This window comes from Apteryx mantelli, chromosome 1 (assembly GCF_036417845.1).
Source record: "Apteryx mantelli isolate bAptMan1 chromosome 1, bAptMan1.hap1, whole genome shotgun sequence".
NCBI lineage: Eukaryota > Metazoa > Chordata > Aves > Apterygiformes > Apterygidae > Apteryx > Apteryx mantelli.
Window position 1 is genome coordinate 220,851,741 of NC_089978.1, and position 20,684 is coordinate 220,872,424.

At 52.8% G+C, this 20,684-nt stretch overlaps 1 protein-coding gene across 2 annotated transcripts in view; it reads left to right on the forward strand.

The window, feature by feature from the left end:
* The window catches only part of NET1 (neuroepithelial cell transforming 1), a 53,787-nt gene extending 40,660 nt beyond the window's left edge, over window positions 1–13,127 (forward strand). Inside the window, exons 1-10 of one of the 2 annotated variants that reach the window (XM_067317567.1) lie at window positions 2,033–2,179; window positions 5,893–6,000; window positions 6,595–6,762; window positions 7,528–7,590; window positions 8,047–8,143; window positions 8,266–8,342; window positions 8,840–9,097; window positions 9,312–9,482; window positions 10,467–10,653; window positions 11,080–13,127. In XM_067317567.1, coding sequence (XP_067173668.1) covers window positions 2,087–2,179; window positions 5,893–6,000; window positions 6,595–6,762; window positions 7,528–7,590; window positions 8,047–8,143; window positions 8,266–8,342; window positions 8,840–9,097; window positions 9,312–9,482; window positions 10,467–10,653; window positions 11,080–11,480 — 1,623 coding nt within the window. In that variant the 5' untranslated portion in view covers window positions 2,033–2,086 and the 3' untranslated portion in view covers window positions 11,481–13,127. Of the gene's footprint in view, window positions 1–2,032; window positions 2,180–5,892; window positions 6,001–6,594; window positions 6,763–7,527; window positions 7,591–8,046; window positions 8,144–8,265; window positions 8,343–8,839; window positions 9,098–9,311; window positions 9,483–10,466; window positions 10,654–11,079 lie in introns of those variants that run through there. The other variant, XM_067317566.1, reaches the window with a different exon arrangement.
* Window positions 13,128–20,684: the final 7,557 nt, after the last annotated feature.

Genomic DNA, 20,684 nt, shown 5'->3' on the forward strand with positions numbered 1-20,684 from the left:
GGCTCACCCACCAGAGCGGTGTTCGCTCCTCGTGTTTCCATGACATGCCTTAAGGAGGCTGCATCAGCTGGGGGTTGCATCACCACGCATTAGCCTCCCAAGGTGTCACGCAGAAGGGCAGGCGCGCTCGGGCAGGGATCTCCCCGCCGGTGAATCGCGTGCATGGCAGCAGGTCCCTTCCCCGAGGGCTCTGGAAGGAGAAGGAATATTTAACGCTCACGTCATAGAAAACACTTCATATTCTGCGGTGTGAAGTGCTTCAAGATGCAGGACATCACGTTCTGGTCCTAATGAGACTCGTTTAAGTACCTCTTTTGTGTCTATGACTCCACTTCACGCCTTCCCTCTCTGGTCCTTGTTAAGTCCTATTTTTATCTAACTCCGTATGGCCTATCTGCATCCCGGTAAAAAGAGGTGTGTTGTTTGGGTCTAGAAGTATTCACCTTCCCCCAGGTCCTCAATCTTTTGACCGAGTTTAACCAACTCGCTGACTGCACTCATGTCCTTAGCTTGTGGGAGAGACCGGCATGTTAGATGCTCCCAAAAAACCCTGATCAAGCTCAACAGCGACTCTGCCCGCTTCTCCCCAGAGCTGTCCCCCGTTGTCTTTAAAATGGTTGACTTTGCTAACGAAGGTGACTTCACTACTCCAAAAAAAGACCACCCGTATCTGAGAGAGTCACATACTGTCCTTCCAATAGAGCCGCGGGAACTCGACATATCTTGAGTTTCTGAGACTCCTGCAAGTAGATGATCCCAAACGTTCTGGTCTCGCCCCGAGGTTAGATGGGTCTGGATTTGCTGAGAGCAGCTCTCGGCCAAAGCAAAGCAAACAAAGCAGAAAACCGGCGGAGGGGACAGGACTTTCTTCTGCCCTTCAGCCTGAGAAGCGATGTTGCAAAGCCCCAGCCGGTCGCGGCGCACGGGCAGGAGCCGGGAAGCCACCTCGGCTTTACCTCCTCCGAGAAGAAGGTTCGTTAGCCCAGGTAGACGGCCCCGAGCGCGGCTCGAATAAGCTCGGCCTGTACCAGCACGAGCATCCGTTCGCTGCTCGGATTTGTCGCGGCGCCAGGAATAACACAGCTTGAGCAAACGGCGGAAAAGCCAAGCCTTCGCGGCACCCACGGCCGGGCCTGCCGGGACAGGCTGCCCCGGCGGCGGAGGGGGAGGCAGGGCACTGCCAGCAAACCCTTTCAAGCCGCGAGCCGACTCGCGGGCGCAGGTCTAGGCAAGAATTCGCTTCCCGAGCGAGGAGGGCCGAACCCGGCAGAAACACGCCGCGCCAAGTGATTTACGGGGCCGCCGTCGGGGGAGCGCGTCCCCCTCGCCCCCAGCCCTCATTTGCGGGGCGGCAGCGGGGAGCGACGGGGCCCAGCGCCACGAGTGCCGTCGAAGGGGGGAGGAAAAATCGCCCGTTTTCCTTTGCCTCTTTTTGGTGTAAATGGAGAAAAAAAAAAACCCGCTCTTTGCTAACCACTTTCCCCAGGCACGCCGCCGGCTTTCCCTTTGATCAGCCAGCGCGCGGGAACGGCTGCAGCAGGTCGGGTTATTTTCCTTGCTTTGCTCCCCCCTTCCTCACCTTCCACCCGCTTTTGGCAGGTTTCGGCCGTCAGATTTTCCGAGAGCGGCGACGGCAAGGGGGCCCCGACTCCCTCCAAACCTCCTCCCTGGGCGCCCCCGGGGCCTTGTGCTGCCAAAAGCCTGCTGCCTCATTTTCATTTCATTTCATTTTTATTTATTTTATTTTTATTTTATTTTATTTTATTTATTTTATTTTTTCCTAGATTTTAGGAGGAAAAGAGGGCTGGGAAAGGGGGGGGGCAGACACACACGCACACTCCGTGGCCGTGCTGGGGGGGGGGGGGGGGGGCCGGTGCGCTCCGGGAAGGGGGCGTGGCGCGGGGAAGGAGGGGCGTGGCGCGGGGGCCCTAGGGGGCGTGGCTCCTCGCGAGGCCCCGCCCCCGGCGGTGGGGTCGGGGCGCGGCGCGGCGGCGGGCGCAGAGCGGACATGAGCGCGGGCCCGGGCGGCGGCGGTGGTGGCGGCGGCTGAGGCGGGTGGAGGGGAGGGGGGAGACGCCGAGCGGCCATGGTGGCTCACGACGAGCTCGGGGGGCTGCTGCCCATCAAAAGGACTATCCGGGTCATCGACGCGCAGAACCAGTCCTTCAGGGAGCAGGAGGTGAGGCGGCCGCCCCGGGAACCGGGCAAGGGGGCGGTTTTGAGGGAGAAGCGGCTGGTTTCGGTCCCCCCCCACCCACCCCCTTCACTCCGCGCCCGAGGGAGGCGGCGGGTGCAAGCTGCGACGCTTGGAAAAACTTTTAAAACCACCTCAGACGCCTCGTGGGGGGGTTATCGTGGGCGAGTGGGGCCGGGCTGCCCGGGGAAGGGGTGAAAAAGGGGAATAAACCTGCTTTAAACTGTTTTAAATAGTCATCAGCAGCTGCCGATTCTTAAACCGCGGGTTTTCTCACGGTGCAACCGCTGTGCTGGGCATAGGAGGTCTAATATATATATATGTGTGTGTGTGTGTATGTATATATATTTGTCTATATATGCGTGTGTGTATATATATGTATACATATATATGTGTATATATATATATATATCTAGCGAGCGAGCCTCGTAAACAGCACTAGCTATTACTCAGCGCGGGGGAAAGGTTGCGTGCGCGCTTGGGCTCCCTTTGCTGGGAGGTCAAAGTAGAGGCTGTTTTTCTCGCAAGCCGTAAACGCGACCTTTTCGCAGCGCAAAGACGACCCGCGCTTGAAAGAAGCGCTCGAAGGACGTCTGCCGGCTCCCGATGCCGTAAGGAAGCCTTCGCCTTCCAGCCGGGCCGCCGAGACGATCCTCTAGCTTTTGTGTGTTTATGTACATTATAGTCACTTTTAATAAAGAGTCCCTCGGAGATTGATTTATTTCTTTTTTTTCCAAATGCAAGCAGACACGCTGTTGAACTTTCTGGGTTTTTAATCGTTTGTCGGTACCGTAACGCTTCACGCCGCTAGCTGGTTTTAGTAACCCGAAACTTTGGAACGGGCTTTAATGTCGTCTCTGCTTCTGTAAGGGATGCATTGCGGAGACGGTCTAATCGTTGTTTGCAAATACAGAACTAAAAATATATATATATAAATATATATATAATCCTGAGCCAAAATTATCCACAGTATGAACTTTGCCGAGTCTCAGCTTACAGCCGGGCTGAGTTTGGCTATAAATGGAGTGCATAACCCCAAGGCTGAACTGTACATCTCAGAGAAGGTGAGGTTTCTCTTTAAAAAAAGGTTTTGGGGTGTGTGTTTTTTTTCCCGACCTGGCTCAAACAATATAGTTGGAAGGAGAAGAAAGAGATGCATCTTTTGGCAGTCAGGCCGTTCTTCAGGTCTGCGAGCACTCGCAGGACGGCAAGCAGGATTCGCTTCTCTTCAAGAGAGGGGAAATGGCCTTTTGCTCAACCTAATTTCTGGCGTACGGAAGTTTCCCCCGGTGGCCGAACACCCCGAGGGAGTGCGCCGGCTGTGCAGAAAGCACCGCGCTCCTGCCGGCTTGTGCAAAATCCCCCCCATCCTCAGAGGCTCTCGAGCTCCTCCTGCCCGGGAGAGAGCAGCGTGTCTTTGCGCGTCTCGGTACGCGTCCGCTTTGCAATTCCGCAAAGCGGCGATGCATAATCCTCCTCGAACAGGGAGCCCCTTTGCACGGCCCGTCCCAAACGGGAAGGGACACTTTCTGCCAGGCCCCGCGCACCCGCATGTGTCGCCCGAGCCCCGCGCAGATGCGCAGGGAAGGCATTCGCACGCGTCCGTTGGTGCAGATAGTGTGTCGCCGTATCTCGAGTCTGGAAAGCCTGCGGGCTTTGGCCCTCTGGCAGCGAGCTGAGCAATATCGTACAAGCATCTGAATAGCGTAAGAAACCTCAGTACTTCATTTTCGGTGTCGCATTTTTCATTTCCAGGCTATTTATATCCCTGGCCTTGACGGAGCTGTGTGTGGCTTATGTCTGTATATTTTCTGCTTACATTCCTGTAGTTTCTTAAGCCTTTCTTGGCTTGTGCCCTGGAAGGTTGATGCATGGTTTTATAGCACTGAATTGCCTCTCCTTCTGCTCCATTCAGAAATGCCCCTAATTAATTAAAGTTCCCTGGTCTTCCACCGAGTCCAGCCTGATTTTCCAGCTTTCCGGATAATCCTGTTCCCGACAGATGCTGCTCTGAGTGCAGTGTTTTGGGGGCTGGCGCAGGAAAGAAGTAACTGCGGTGGTGGTGTGCCTGAGTCCAGCTGAGGATCAGGCTCCCGGGCCTGAAGGCGTTCGCTGTTCTCTCTGTAGGTTTTCTCCATTTCTGTAGCACCTTCGTAGTCCCGAGATTACCCAAATGTTTTCAAGCACGGCTTTGAACGCCCTTTTGTACCGTGCGGGGTGGTCTTTCTGTTCTGCATCGATCGATCGAAGGACTGTTTTTCTTGTTTTCCCCCTGCGACTTTGCAGGCTTAATTCAAAGCGTGAGCTAATGTCCTCTCTTGCTCAATACCGCGTGTAAGCAGGCACAGGCCGCTCCTTGGGTCATGTTGCTGAAATCAGATCTTGCAGACATAGCTTTTAGACTTCCTGAATCTCGTGATTGGAATCCAGCGCCGTACGTTCCTATTCCTCTTTGCTGTTTGCAGCATTTGTCACTTCTCTTGCTGCGCAGAGGCAAAGGATTCGTAGGGGTTGGGGCTCCTTATCTTGCAATCTCAGACGGGAAGTGGAGACAGTAGAGGGCCTGTTTTAAGCTCTTAGGCAATCTTCTGTCTTCCCCCTTTAATCTTTTGGTATGTTAGAGGAGAGAATCAACTGTAATTAACCAAAAATGCTTAATAAAGCCTTGGTAAAATGTCTGCTGAGGTTGACTCAAAAGAGAAGCTTCCATTAAACTCAATTTCATGCTAAGACACTTCCTTATGATAATGAGTCATGTCCAGCTATGCCAGATGCTTAAGAGTACCAGGGCAGCTCATCTGGCCTTTCTCAGCATCCAGTTCCGAGTCCATCTCTTCCCGGCCTCCCCTTGTGCGCGCTTTTCCCGAACAGTCCTCAGAATGCAGCATTTTTGATGCAAAGTACGTAGGGTTGCTAGCTTAACCTAAAAAACGATTTGAGCTTAAGCACCAATAGATTTCTATGAGACGGTTCATCTTTCCTGGCGATGGTTCGGTCAGAACAGAGCTGAAAACTCCCTGGGCTCCCAGCACCTATTAGCGGCGTAGAAAAGCAGCAGTTCTCTCCTTCAAATCTAAACGACGTAGAAGAAAAATTAGGATGACTTTAGGGGGGGGGGTAAAGGGAAGAAGCTTCGTAGACCTGGAGATTTTAAACCTAATCGGCTTCGTGTGTGCATGTTCCTCGCAGGAATGTTCATCATGTGGTCATTTGCCATTTGTTAGAATAGCTGCTGAGGCCATCCTGGGCTCCGACTGCTACTTCTGTCTCCAAAATAGAATTAAAATGGAAAAATACTTTCTTTCTAAAAAAGGAAAGCATGATGAAGCAGAGAAACAGATCGCGGCTCCATCCAAAGGTGGCCATAGCTTGCCCTAAAGAGGAGACTGCTTCCATCTATTTCCGTTCAAATCATAACGGTTGCTGTTCAAACCCTGTTTTGAGTTCCAGTTGGCGCGTATGTTATCTTGCCTCTTTTACACTGGCTAAAGTCTTTGCAGTTTAATTGTAGCCTTAAAGTTCAGACAAATATTTACAGCCACTGCTTTTCCCTTTAAGATGAATGGCAACTTCAGAACACTTTCTTTGCGGTTTTTCCCACTCCTTAAGTGGGTTCTTGCTTTTTAAACTTGCCTGGACGGCTGAGAAATGAAGTGGGAGTTGCAGCCAGTACAACTTGTTCTCTGCTTTATTTACAGGAGCCAAGCAATAAACGGGTTCGGCCTTTAGCACGGGTCACGTCCTTGGCGAACTTGATCTCTCCTGTAAGAAATGGTGCAGTTCGGCGCTTCGGTCAGACAATACAGGTAAATAGTCGACCTTCTAGTCCTTCATGAAGACGTGGGAGATACTGGCTGGTTGGTGGTGAGCAAAGTGTTCGGGGCACGTGCTTAAATGTGAACTGACCCCGCTGTTTAGCGCTACGTAATGTTAGAAAAACGTTGTCTAAAGATCACTATAACCTGTACACACAGATAAAAATCACTTCTATGTCTGGTTGTACTAACATTGCAAACCATGAAAGCAAAGTTCAAGTGGCTCACGATTAGCCACATTATAGGTAGAATTATGATCCTAATTTATGTACTTCCTCATACCTTGGAGTTGGAGTCGGACTTTACTTGCCCTTCTTCCTCCCACACGCTAGTTCTGGATCAGAGCCGAGAGAGGAACATGGAAAAGACTGCCCATCTCAGGTCTCGAGGGGCTTTCTCACCAGCTTGATTAAAGTGTTCCTTTATCTGAGGAAAAGTGTCTGGGTGTGTTTTCCTGCCCTGTAGAGCAGAGGAGGATGAAGGATTGGGAGGGGTGTGGATAACACTTCTGCGCTTATTAAATGTTGGCTATAAATTGTTTTTTCCTTTTTTTCTTTTTCTTTTTTTTTTTTTAAATCCCCGTAGTCATTTACCCTTCGCAGTGACAGCAAATCTCCTAGCTGTGCCCAGAAGTCATGTAGCAGATCTGCCGCTCCTACCCCTCCGAAAAGAAGAAACAGTGTACTTTGGTCTGAGATGTTAGACGTCAACATGAAAGAGTCCCTGAGCACCAAAGAAATTAAGCGCCAAGAGGTAGGCCATCAGTTAAACAGCAGAACTGGGAAAGAGGCGACTGAGGCCTTTGCTCAGCCCGTTTCCGTGGTGGGAAAAGGAGAAAATGGGCATATGTGCGTGGGACTGTATCTTCCTGTGCACCTTTATTTCTAGAAGACTAAATTTCTTTCTTTGGGAAGAGGTAGGCTTCTCTCTCGAATCACCAGGGAGTTTGTCTCCCCGGTTTGACCCTTCCGAGATGCCAAACCCTCTCCATGGTGGTGCTCAACACTTTTGAAATTTGAGACTCGCCCACGCTGGTTGCTTTGCAGCGGACCAAAAGTCGGTTTCCTTCTAAAGCCAGCTGTCTTTCTCTTAAGGCTCTTGATAATTGGTTGAAAGCCAAATAGCAAGGCCTTGGCTTGCCTTTTTCCTGTAGTTCTTAGACAAATCTTCTAATGACAACACAGAAGCTGACTAAAGACGCTTGGGATTTGACCTCTGCGGTTTGCTGGGTTTTGTTTTTTTCAAACTTGCCTGTGTAAAAGCAGTGATTTAAAAGATGCTAATATTTAATTTGGCTGGTGCCTGAGCTTCAAAGCTTTTGCACAACTGTAAGTAATGTAGCTCATTTCAGAGGAAAGACAACAGATTTACTTGAGGTTCTCATGCCCAGATTCAGATAGCAAAACCTCCTAGGCAAGCTGCAGAGACAGGATGTACGTTTGTTATGTGAACAAAAAGACTGTCAGAGGAACACTAGGATTAGAAATGACTCTCCATGTTTCATCCCCCTCCTCACAGGCAATATATGAAATGTCCAGAGGAGAGCAGGACCTAATAGAAGATCTGAAGCTTGCGAGAAAGGTGAGTGTCTTTCCTTAGAGTCAGTAATCAAATTGCAGATAGTAACGTTTCTTTACATGTGGAACGTTACACATCAACTTCATGCCAGGCCCAGCATCCGCCGTTTGAAAGTTGGCCTGGAAAGCTGCAGTGAGCAGTCCTGCAGTGCTACCAGCTACTGGTCTGACTGACAACAAACCCAGCCAAAAGAAATTGTGCTTTGCAGTTCTACAGAACTTGTTGGGGAATTCCTCTCCCAGATGAGATCAGTTTAGACAGGAAAGTCCTTTTCATTTGTAGGCCTTGATACCGTTAAACAGGGATCAATCTTGTAGAGATCGAAGTCAATGTTGCTTTTTCTACTGGCCTTACTTCAGGCCTGTCTTGCACGTGATACGTCCCCTAATAAATATGTTTTCATCTGGCATTTGGGTTTGGGAGATCTGAATATGATTTAATACTGATGTTCTTTGACAGGCCTATCACGATCCCATGCTGAAACTCTCTATCATGTCTGAGGAGGAACTCACCCACATATTTGGGGACTTGGATTCTTATATTCCTCTGCATGAAGGTAAGAGCAACTGGATCGTTTTTACATAATATGCTGAATGGGAGCTACAGGCTATGCTTTCTCGCATCAGAAAAGTTCACTGAGGCATTGTGGCAATTTTTATTTTCTCGTTTCAATTCCAGATTTGTTGGCAAGTTTAGGAGAAGCAACAAAACCTGATGGAACAGTGGAGCAGATTGGGCCCATTCTTGTGAAATGGGTGAGTATAAAGCTGAGAGACACCAGGCAGAAAACAAGTCATGAGCTTAAAGAACGTTTAGAGCTAGAAGCTGAAATGCTGTGGGCTTTTGTGGCCTTGAGTGAAAGATCTAAACGGAAATCCTGGCTACACTGAAAACAATGGGAGTCTGTCAACTGTAATGGGCCAAGATTTCACGCTGGAGACTTATGCTAGTGTGTCTGCAATCACTTACTGATTTATGTTTGAAATGTCCGTGTCTTCTGGACTGTTTGTAGCTGATGTGACTTCAATAGTGTTATTGCTGTTAATCTCAAACATCTGAACTTCAAAGGCATTGTATGCAGGGTGTCCTTTTTCTCCTCACAAAAGACTAGCTACATATACAAGATAATCTGTTAGCTTTTTAATGGGACAAAGAATTACAGTAAGGGAAATAGAACTCCCCGAGTTTGACATGTTAATGTGATTTGTTTCCTACGTGGAATTTAGCTCCTAAATGTTCCATTCTCCTGCAGTTGCCACGACTTCATGCCTACAAAGGTTACTGTAGCAATCAGCTGGCAGCCAAAGCACTTCTGGATCAGAAGAAGCAGGACCGGAGAGTGCAGGACTTCCTGCAGCGCTGCCTTGAGTCTCCTTTCAGCCGTAAATTAGACCTTTGGAGCTTCCTGGACATTCCTCGAAGTCGGCTGGTCAAATACCCACTGCTCCTAAAAGAAATCTTGAGACACACTCCCAAAGACCATCCTGATATCCAGATTCTAGAAGAAGCAGTAAGTAACAGTGATTTTTTTGATCATCATTCTGACATAAGCATGTAATTCTGGAGCTTCAGAAAGTTCCCCACCCCCAGCAATTTTGGGGGTGAAAACAAATGAGAGCTTAATCTACGTGAATTCCATCATCTGGAGTTTTAAATAGCACTTGAAGTGAAGATATGCAAAGCATAGTTTCCTATTTAATCATTTTTAATGCTTTGTTGCGTAGATCACTATAATCCAAGGAGTCCTCTCTGACATCAACTTGAAGAAGGGGGAGTCGGAATGTCAGTACTACATTGACAAGTTGGAGTACCTGGATGAGAAGCAGAAGGACCCGAGGATTGAGGGCAGCAAAGCTTTACTGTGCCATGGGGAGCTGAAGAACAAAAATGGACATGTAAGTTCCTTGTGTTCTCAGTAATTAACACTAAAGTTTGGAAACCTTTCCCTGGAGACAGCTGGCATTGTTTGTCCGTCATAGCAGGACCGGGAGCCCTTCTGTCCTTAAGGTTTAGAAAGTTAAATTTAAAAAGCAGGAGTGAGAGCACCTGATGGCAGGCTGTATTTCCGGGTGTAAGGGAAAGTTGCCTGCTGACAGCTCTTCAAGTGGCCTTCAGAACCTGAAAAATAATTAGCGCAGAATTACCGTAGAAAGTGTGCTCTGGGCCCTAGCACTCCATCAGAAGGGATTTCCTGCCTGCTGTTTACTTTCAGGTGCTCTGACATTCCCCGTTATAAAAGCTGGCTCGCAGCTCTTCCAAACAAAGCGTTCCTGCAGCAGCCTGTTTGGGTTGGAGATGAACTGCCAAAAGTTTGTCTTTGCCACTGCAGCAGCACTGGAAAGTCCTGCTGTAGTCAAGGGCTTGCTGCCTTTTGTCCTCGCTTACAGGAGGAGTAAACGCATATTAAACGTCAGATTTTTTTTTGCTTCTTAATTCAGCCATTACATTTTTTTATACACATGAAACACTATGTGTTTTCAAAAAAGATATTGCTTCTAAGCCTCCTGTCCTTGCCAAATAAAGAACTAGTAGTGGCTAGCAAGTGTGTAGTCTTAAGGCGGTAGTTAAATTTTAAATGCAAGGTCCTAAATGATTGTTTAAAGCTTTTAAGAAAGCTACACTTGTGTCTTTGACCACCTCTCATAGACAGGTGCAAATTAGAGATAACTTTTGATGGGTCACAAGATGCGTAAACCTCTTGGTGCAAGTCTTGTGTATGCCACCACTGCCAGAGCCCTACGTTATTGCATCAGGAAAATATCAACAAGTCAATGTGAGTGAAACTTAGATAATGTGACCTTGAATCCAGGAGGATACGTAACCACTCAGAGTACAGAGTACAACACTTCGCTCATGCTCGGTTGTGTTTTCCCTTTCAGAAGCTGTACGTCTTCCTCTTCCAAGACATCCTGGTTTTGACCCGGCCAGTCACTCGAAATGAGCGTCAGTCCTACCAAGTGTACAGGCAGCCGATCCCCGTCCAGGAGCTGCTCCTCGAAGACCTGCAGGATGGCGATGTGAAAATGGGAGGATCCTTCCGAGGAGCTTTTGGCAATTCGGATAAAGGTAGAGACCAAACCAGCTACCTGTGTTGGAATCGCTCTGTGGGAATTGGGCTGTGTTAAGATGAGACAAGACTCCACCTGTGCTGTCTTAGATCCTTGTGAACTGAGGTTCCTTTAGGATGGCAGCCAGGTGACATAGGTAAACTTCTACCTTTAGTCTGTCACCGCTGGCTTTGCGATTTTATATCTGGTGGCTACGCACTGTGTGTATGTGTGTGTGCGTGTATATATAGATATTTATATATAGCGCTTTGTAGTCAGTGCTCGAATTAGAAAACATCTACTTCAAAGTGTCTGTTCTGTTTGGTTTGTGGAGTTTTGAACGCTTCCCCAGAAACAGCAGGGCAGTCCAGGCCGCTTGTCTAGTGATGGAATCTCTAAATACTGAGCTAGGAACTGATCTGCTTTTTCCTATGTTTATCGTCAGCTAAAAATATCTTCAGGGTTCGTTTCCAAGATCCCTCCCCGGGCCAGTCCCACACGCTGCAAGCCAACGACATCTTCCACAAGCAGCAGTGGGTTAACTGCATCCGCACAGCCATCGCCCCCTTCCAGCGGACTGCGGCCGCCGGAGAACTGAAGGAGTTGCCGGAGCTCAGCGAAGAGTCGGAGGAGAACAACCCTTCTGCATCCAACGCCAAAGTCCAGAGGAGGCAGTCTGCCATGTCTGGCATAACTGAGATGGAGCTCGAGGAAAACACCTCCGAGTGTGGCTCCGTCCTGGACTCGGAGGAAGTCAAGGGTTTGAAAATACACAGAACACTGTCCGGGCACAGAAAAACAAGAGAGAAGCAGCTAAGCAGCAAACGGAAAGAAACATTAGTATAAAGAGGAGTCCGGGAATGTCCTTGCGGAAGACTGTTTATTTATAAATAACGTGTACATTTTTCTTGTATTGTGAGCATGGTGGGATTTACTCTACTGAACAAAATGTCTTTTTTTTTTCTTTTTCTTTTTTTCATTTTTATGTTATAATGGCAGCTACTGGTATACAGTTAACACTGTTGAGCTGGAGTCTGTTTTTTTGCAAACGCAGCCACATTGAACCTGGTGGCGTGCCGTAAATTTGTGATTCAGAAGTCCTTGTGCTTTTGATTGGTAACGGCAGAGCTGAAGAGTGCACTTAGCTTTTCCAGAGCGTCACCCCGTGCAGCGTTTGAGACTGCAAAACGGGAAATCTAAAGCGGAAGCGTGTGCCGTCACGACGAGCCTAGCAGAACACCGCGTTTTCGGTGGTTTTGCGTCACCGCTGCAAAAGCGCTTCTAAAGTGGGCTTCAAACCTGAATGCACGTTTTCTTTTCGTTTGTGCAGTGCGTGTTTTGCAGCGTTTGGTTATCGTAATCCGTGTAACTTTTAATGTTTAAAAGGAAAAAAAAAAAAGGCAAAAACAAACAAAAAAACAGACCCCAGGTCAATAGGTTTTCAATTTACCTACTGGAATTTTTTTCCTCTTAGTTTGTCCATTGTACATTCCTCATTTTCACTCACATAACCTGCCAGGTATTTAATTTTTTTTATTAGTTTTTGTTTCAGGTTTGTTTGGGGTTTTTTGGTTTTCTTTGGGTGTTGTTTTTTTTATTTTACTTTTGTATTTTTGTCGTTGTTGTTGTTGTTGTTGTTGCTGTTGTTGTCTTTAGAGTCTTTCAGACTTGGCATTTCCTTTCAAGTACTTGAACCTTACGTTCGAAGATGCGCATGTACATACGATTTCTTTTTTCAAGACTCCGCAAAGCGAAACCAAGCCATAGCGTTAGGAGCCGGGAGGGAAACGACTCGCCCGAGGCGGCGCTTCAAGGTTGTTAACCACGGGCGACGTAAATGGCTCGTGCGTGCTCTGAGCTACTGAAAGAGAACCGCATTGCTAAGGGGTTTAGGAAGGTTTTTTAGGAACGTCGCAAAGGGTTCGGGGAGGGAAGACGAGTATCGGTTAGAGGGAATAGCAGGGAGCGAAGGTAGTTTTTTTTGTTGTTTTGCAAATGAAGTGTCTTCCAGTGGAGGGTAGAAGGCAGGACTGGGGGCAACCAAGGGCGTCTTGTATGTGGTAGAAAGGTAGAGAAGAGAAAGCGTCTGAAGCTGATGACTTGAGAAGAGCTAGTGACTGTATATACTTGTAACGGCAGCGCTGCCATGTTCTAGTGGTCCAAAGATTCACGCGAGAACAGTCAGCCTGATAACGCTGTGCTGCAAAGTGTCGTAAGAAACAGAACTTTGAATAAGCCACCGGGTGGTTCGTGCAATGAGACTGGTAACGACGTGGCGATGACAGCGACCCCCTGATCCCGACCCTCGAGCGTCCTCCGACGTCGGTGCTCGAGGAGCCATAACTCGCGTGCAGAGGGTTGTCGCCTGCGAGGTGTCTGCCCAGTAACGTCAGAAACGGGATGGGGGCGTACGTAGACACAACAAAACGCGTGGTTCTCTGTAAATGTGTTGTACAGTTTCAAGTGCCAAGTACAATTAAATTCCTGACAGCACCTTGCTCGTTTGGTGTGAGTTGTTGCCTGGGAGGGAGGCGCCAACGTGGTCTTGAGCTCCAGCTCGTGTCCCACCGACCTTCCCTGCCACCGAGCCTGGGCGCCCGGGCTCGCTGGTGCAGAGGGTGGGACGTGGGTGAACAGGCGCCGCTGGTGTGAATAGGTGTTTCCAGGGTGAGGTGTTAGGGAAGCGGATAAGCGTTAGCTCTGCTTCTCAGGCGCCTGCGTCTGGCCCACGCAGCCCGCTCCGCGCGCAGGTTTTGTAGCGGCTTCGCTCAGCATCCTCCTCTCTGCTGTGACCCACCGCAAGCTCGAGCGCTGGGAGGTGCCCAGCTCCTCTTCGGCTTTGCGTGGCCAAGGCCGGAGAAGACGCGAGGCTGCGGCTCGCGGCTCCAAGGGTTGTGCGGAGCCCTGGCGGGAGAAACCTCTCGCGTGCGACGGTTTCCTTTGCCGATCTTCAGCTCTCCTTGATAAACGTTACTCGCTTTCCCAGCCCTCCCTTCCTCCTGCAGGAAACGAAGTGATACCTTGTGGCCGGCTTCTGCTGGCGAAAAGAAATCGGATCCCATTCGCGTCGCTTCATCGTTCAAGCGCAGAAACTAAAGAAATTCCTCCGGCCCTGACAGCAGGGAGGGCCGAAAGGGGGAAACGTTCCCTATTGAGCAAATAGAGAGGAAATCCTCTCCGAGACGAGGGCAAACCCCACTTGGCGCCAAGCGCGGGGAGCAGCCGGGCAGCGCCCGCCGCCCTCAGCGCTGCCTGGGGGAGAGAGTCGCCATCAGCAGCGTTACGAAAGCGCCGGGTCTCTGCGGTCCTCCCGGAGAGCAGCGGCCGAGCGCTCCCGCTGCCGGCGCTTTTGCGGAGAGCAAAAAGCTCTGCCGTGGCTTTGGCGCAGGAGCTCTGCAAAGTCAGACACCAAAAAAAAAAGCCGTGTACCTGGGAGAGGAGCTCGGCTCCGCTCTTGCCCCAAACCAGCCTCGCGACTCGGACGGGAGCGTTAGCCGAATCGTGGCGGCGCTTCCCCAAAGCGAGTCTGAGCTCCCCAGGGAGCAGGACCCTGCCAGGAGGCTCCCGACGGTTCCCAGCCCCGCTCCGTGTTTATGCCCCGCGCTCCCTCCAGGACGCACTCGCAGACCGCAGCCGTCTGCTTCCTCGGCCCTGGCTTTGCTAGACTAAACAAGCCGGGATCTTCTGGTTTCCTCTTCTGCTCCGTTCCGCGGCTCCGGCCGGTCCTTCCCTCTCCTCTCCCCCTCGGCACCTTCTCCAGCCTCCGTCCATCCCCCCAAAGTGGCCCCGCGGCTCCCGGATCCCTCGGCCTCCCTCTGCCACCGCTGTCAGTTCTGCCCAAAAGCGGGAGCGCAGTGCCTTGGTTTGGGCTGGAAAAGCCCTGCTTTGGGCACGCTGCCCCGGAGACCAGGCGATTCGCCCTTGTCTTTTTGGAAACCTCCCGCGAAAAGACGCCTAAATAAAACACAGGTTTTCGGCGCCTGGTTTCTGCAAGCGCTCGGCTGCAAACCGGCAGCACCGAGCCCTGGCAGCCGCCGCAGCCGGGCACCTTCGCCGGGTCGTGACCGAGCTCAGCCTTGCCAAAACCCCGACCGGCGTGTTAAGCCCAGACGAAGCTTTTGCCCGTCTTCGCCTCCCCATCCCCAGGTCTGTGCAGCCCCATCGGCGCTGGGGGGGGTTAGTCTGCGAGAAGCATCGGGGGATGCATGGCCAGTGCCTCCGACGTTCTCTTTTTCCATTAATTTTCCACCCTTTTGCCCCCCGCCTTGTCTGCAGGTGCAAACCCCGCCGCCGCCGCGCACATCTGTGCACATCTGTGTTTGCATTACGGGCTGTGCAGGCTTGGGATTATCTATACGGGCGATTTTAAGCATCCATTTTCTTAACCACGGCCCGTTGCGCCACTAAACAGATGCGACAGCTCCAAGTCGGGCGCTGAGATTGAGCGTGGGCGACGCGGCAGGATGCACCCGCTCCCCGCCGGCGCCCGCGGGGTGCCATTTCGGAGTGTTTCGCCATCCCCGGCGCGCACCTGCCCCTATCGGCTCTGACCTTCGGATCTGGAGCAAGGATTTGCCGTAGGGCCGGTCCTAAATCGGCCCTGATTTTTCCCTGCTCTCCCCATCCCATGGTGTTACCAGCCCTCTCGCCTCGGGGCTGGGAATATTTGTGCTTTAACTTTTGGCCATTTGCATCCGAGGGGGTTTCCTCTCTCCCCATCTCCGGTGGCTGCTTTCCCCGTCTCCCTGCCATCCCGTCCTGCCCCGTTGCTCATCTCAGGTGCCGAAAATAGGCCTTCCATAAACCGTGGGGTTTTATAGCCGGCTGTCGGAGGGTTAATTAGGCTGCGGCGCTAATGAAGGTGCAATTAGGTGCAGGCACAAGCCTGCACTCGAACCCCGGGCTGGTTAACAACGAGCAAGGAGCAGCTCCATCTGCACCGCGCCGCCTCCGCCAACACCAGGGGAGCGTTTCCCGCGGGGAGCGACGGGGTCCCGCGGCCAGCGTGGGGGCGACGGGGGGGAGATGGGTGCTGGTGCGGGGAGGTGGGAGGTCAGCACCAAGACTCGGCTGCACCTCCCTTGGTGCTTTTCGGAGCCGGGAGGAGGTTGGAGTGGACAGGCTGAGCGGGGAACGGGGGTTGCATGTGGTTCCTGGCTTCCAGGATCCCCTCCCAGATGTTGGCCCACCTGGAGACCCCGGTTCCTGGGCATTCGGAGGGAGAAGGGAGACGCTTGAGGCAGGGAGGGGGCTGCAGGTGTCTTATGGGGATCACGTCCTCTTTGGGACACTGCAGGGTTGACCCGTGTTTCGTGGCCTTCTCTGCAACTCAAATTCCTCACTGGGGTGAAGTGGCGACGTTCTCCTTTGGTCGAGACAGCTGAACCACCTTCTGCTGGTGGAGCCGGCTGCCTGGTCCTGTCCCTCCTTGGCCCAGGTGAAGGTCACTTCAATGCTATGTGCACAGAGGGAAGATGGATGGGCAGATGGTTGGGTGGATGGACAGATGGACGGATGGTTGAGTAGAAGGATGGATGATTAGGTGGATGGACAGATCAATGGGTGGATGGACAAATGGATGGATGGATGGATATTTGGGTAGACGGATGGTTGAGTGGATGGACAGATCAATGGGTGGCTGGACAAATGGATGGATGGTTGGGTGGATGGACAGGAAGGGACTTCATCTCCATGTGCTTCCGAGCCCTGTTCTGAAGAGCATGACATAACTTCATTAACCTTCGCTAACTCACGGCATTTAACCCGTGATTAACCCAGCAGGACTCATGACGACGGTGGCCTGATGTGCGGCCACGTCAGCTGCCCCAGCGGCTGCTCTCGGGGTGCTCGCGCCAGCCCGGAGGTGTCACAGCTGAGTCAGCTCCCCGTCACCGCGGAGCAGCTCGGGGCCGCGTAACCGGAGCGGGATGAGCCAGCGGAGGCCGGGCCTGCAGCGACCCCGGGGCCGGGCTCATCCTCGCCGTGGGCCAGGCTGCAGCGCCCTACGCTGCTCCAAAACCCACCCAAACCCCTGCCACAACGTCGCTCCGCAGTCACCCGACCCCGGTTTTGGGGCGGGTTTGGGGCTCCGGGCCGCCCCGCGGGGGCCCTCGCCCACAGCGGCCCCGGCGAAGCGGCCGCCAAACCTGTTCTGCGAACGCAGCCGAAACCCAGGGAGTTTCGGTGCTTTATCGCCCGGCCCCGTCGCTCAGCTCTCGGCCTCCGCGGCTCCTGCCCATCTGCAGCCGCCTCCTCCTCTTCCCGCGGGAGAGGGAGGGAGGGAAGGAAAAAGGAGGAAGGAGGGAGGAAGGAGGGACAGAGGGAGAAGGGATGGAGGGAAGGAGAGAAGGAGGGATGGAGGAGAGAGGGAAGGAAGGAAGAGGGACAGAGGGAATGAAGGAAAGGGGGAAGGAGGGACGGAGGGAAGGAGGGATGGACAGAGGAAGGGGGAAGGAGGGAATTAAGGGAGGGAGGAAGGGGGAAAGGAGGAAAGGGGGGAAGAAGGATGGAGGAAGGGGAAAAGGAGGGACAGAGGAAGGAGGGATGGAGGGAGGAGGGATGGAGGGAAGAAGGAAGGAGGGATGGAGGAAAGGGGGGAAGGAGGGACAGAGGGAGGAGGGATGGAGGGGAGGAGGAAGGAGGAAAGGAGGGAAGAAGGGGAGGAGGAAGGAGGAAAGGAGGGAAGAAGGGATGGAGAAAGGAGGGAAGGAGGAAGAGGGACAGAGGGAATGAAGGAAAGGAGGAAGCAGGGCAGGAAGGACAGAAGGAAGGAGGGAAGGAGGAAGGCAGGACGGAGGGAGGCGGCGCACTCCGTGAGGAGCAGCTCGCCGGGTTCAGGGCGGCCTCCTCCTTCCCAGACCGCACTGGCACCGGCTGCATCCAGCCGCGGAGCTGGGCACCACCAGGCACTCACGGGGCCACAACCCCACGGATGCCGGCAGCCACCAGGCCGTGGCCTGTCCTGGCCCCAAACGGCCCCAAACAGCCCTCGCTAGCAACTCTGTGCCCGCCGGGCTGGCCAATGGCAGCTTGTGGCACATTCACCATGCGCTGCCCTCTCGCTCGCGCACGGTTCCTGGCTGCAGCTCTGCTGTCGAGCCGGCCAGAGGACTTGCCCAGGTGAGCACCAAGATATCGTGCCCCAGCCTCGAAAATCAGCCCGTCCAGCACCGCAATCACTAACAGGACATTTCAGCCCCTTGATTTTTAGGCTTCCTCCTCTGCTCCTGCCGTTCCGGGGCTCGGTCGTTCCTGGCCTGCTCGGGAGGGGGGAGGAAAAAAACAACTTTTGCTCAAAAACAAAGCTTTTTGCAAGAGCTAAGGGGCTCGCGGGCCCCTCGGCGCTGCGCTTTCCCCTTTTTCGCCCTGAAGCAGCACCGCGGCCCCGGCTCCTCCCCGGCCATAACTTTACGCTTAAGCAAAGATGACGCAGCAGCCGGGAAATGCCGGTGCCGGCGGCGAGCGGAGGCTCCCCCGGCTCGCCGCGGCCGCCAGCGCAACGTGAAACAGCCCCGGCACGTTGCTCGAGGGCCTCGCCGGCAGCTCTTTTGCCGTGCTGAGAATCACCAGTTTGGGGTTTTTCTTTTTTTTCCAGGCCATCCGGATCTGGTGGCAGGTCGGACGCTGATCTGAGCCCCATCGGGGCCAGTTAGGTGCCCCAGGGAGCTGCCGGCGCTGCTGGATCCCGGATGGCACCTGCCCAACCTTGGCGCTTCCAAGGACGTGGCTCCAGCTCGCGCCGCAGGAAAACTCAGGGATTTGGCTCCCAAAATCAGGCCCGTGGGATGTGAGCGTCCCAGCAGGGGTTAACCGCGGCTCCCCGGGAGCCAGCGCAATCGGAGCCGGCTCCATCCCCTTCCCCTCGCGCCAGGGGCCCGCGGGCTTTTAAGGAGGGGGAATTAATAGCGCCGTGACCTCAGCCGTCGCACACGCAGCCCCCCGCGGCGAGCCGGGCGCCCCGCCGGCCACGGACCGGCCTCGTCCCCCTCCGGCATCCCCGCGGGCAGGGATTCGGGGGCTTTTCCCCTCTTTTTTTGAGGCGCTGGGGCAACCTCATAAATCACTGCAGGGCACCGTGCTAGGGCGTTTGGGGCAGGTCGCCCGGAGCGTGTTAGGAGATGGGGCTTCTCGGCGCCCTCCTCAGCTCCAGGGTTTGGGGTGAATTCGGCAAATTGGGGGATCTGTGGGCTCCGGACATCTCTTCTCTGGTGCTTTATCATTCATATAAACATATATTTTTTATATATATATATATATATATATACATACATATATAATTCATCATCATCCAAACCTCCTTGCAGGTCCCATCCAGCCTGACGTCCATGAGCAAGCTTTGCCGGGGAAAAAAAAAGCCCATGACAAGCTCGGCTTCGTGACGGACAGCAGGAAAATCCATTTCTCCCCGGTGCCCCAGGAATAGAAAGGAGAAGGAGAGGGCAGGTATTTTTAACCCTGGGGAAGGAGCCTGGCGCTGGGCGGCTTTTTCTGCCGTCCGACTCGGCTCCCGGCAGCTCGGATATTCCCGCAGCTGCCCCGGATCGCCGCCGCCGTGACTCGCGCCCTCCTGGATGCCTTGAGCCAGCCGAGCGGCGTATTTCCAGCCCGAGCGCTGTAAAAATCCTCCAGCAGGGACAGGAGCTATGTGGATGTGTTTAGTTGTCACGATCAGGGTTTATTGGGGGGGGGACACGATGGATAGATAGCTCCAGCGGTGAGAAATCCCGTGGGCTTTTTCTGCTTTAGGAGCATCGAGCAGGGGCCACCTTATACCTTAAGATAAGTCTTAAATCAGTGCAGAGATAGACATAAGATATTACCTTAAATAAAATATAAGACTGAGACATCTAGAACGATATCTCTTTCTAGACAGGTTTCTAGGTACGTCTAGACACCTAGAAGGTATCTCTAGATCTTTCTAGGTATCTCTAGATACCTCGAAGGACTTGACTCGGGGCTTTCAGGAGCAGGGAAGGTCCAGCTCAGCCAACGTTGGCCACCAACCACGGAGCCGATGTCCGGGCTAGCCGTCTAGCATTCCCCTCTAACAGACAGGAAGCAAACAGACACTTTTGGGTGTGATTTACCCAAACCAGGCATCAGGATGACCTTAGCAGGCGTTTGGGTGAGAAGACCTGCGTTGTACGAATGCCTCCTCCTCGCCCTTGGCTGGGGAAGGAGTCCCAAGCTTGGACGGAGATGGCTGCAGGGAGAGAAGGTGAATCCCAGCCGAAGGGAAGAAGCCGCCAGGCTCTTCGTGGGCCTGATGGAAAAAGGGGACACGTTTGCAGGTGAATAACGTCATTAACGGGCAATGAAGGTGCAGCCTTGGGGTCCTTCTGGCCTCCTCCCGTTTAGGAGAATTTGCGGTGGGTGGGGGGAAAAACGCGCTTTTCTCCCCATTGACAAAGTCCAGCTTTTGACCAGGGCCAAACCACCGTAATCTGGAAATATTCGCGGGTGCCCCGAGCTCTGCTTCGCTCGCCGGCATGACCTGCCCCTCTGCTCTGCCCCAGCAGGGCTGACCCAGCTCTTCACCCAAGACGGCCGTCCGGGCTTGCACAGTTTTCACTCAATACCTTTTTTCCTCCTCAAAAGCATGCCACACCTCCATCTCCCGAGCCGAAATTGGAGGGAGGTTTATTACCAACAGATCTAAGGGGGCTCGGAAAGCTTTTTGCAGCCCAAGGAATTCAAGCCTGGAGCTAGGAAAGAGCTACATTTCCATGTCAGTTTATTGTTGCTACTCTTTAATTTTTTTACCCAGGATGAGAATAAAACAGGGGAAAATATATCTGAGAAAGGGTTTCTAAGCTCCTCTCTCTCCATGCGTTCAGTCAGGACGCAGGATGCATCTCTATCCTTCAAACGATCAGACCATGAATCCCCCTCCCCAGGGGCCTTTTTTTGGCTCCGTTTTCATCATTTCCCCCCGAAACAGCCCAGCGCTTACCACCCAAAGCGCTGCAGCTCTCTGCAGAGGACCATGCTAGAGGCACGGTCTCCACCTGGGCCTGCAGAAAGCCAGGAGCTACCACCGGACCTGCGAAA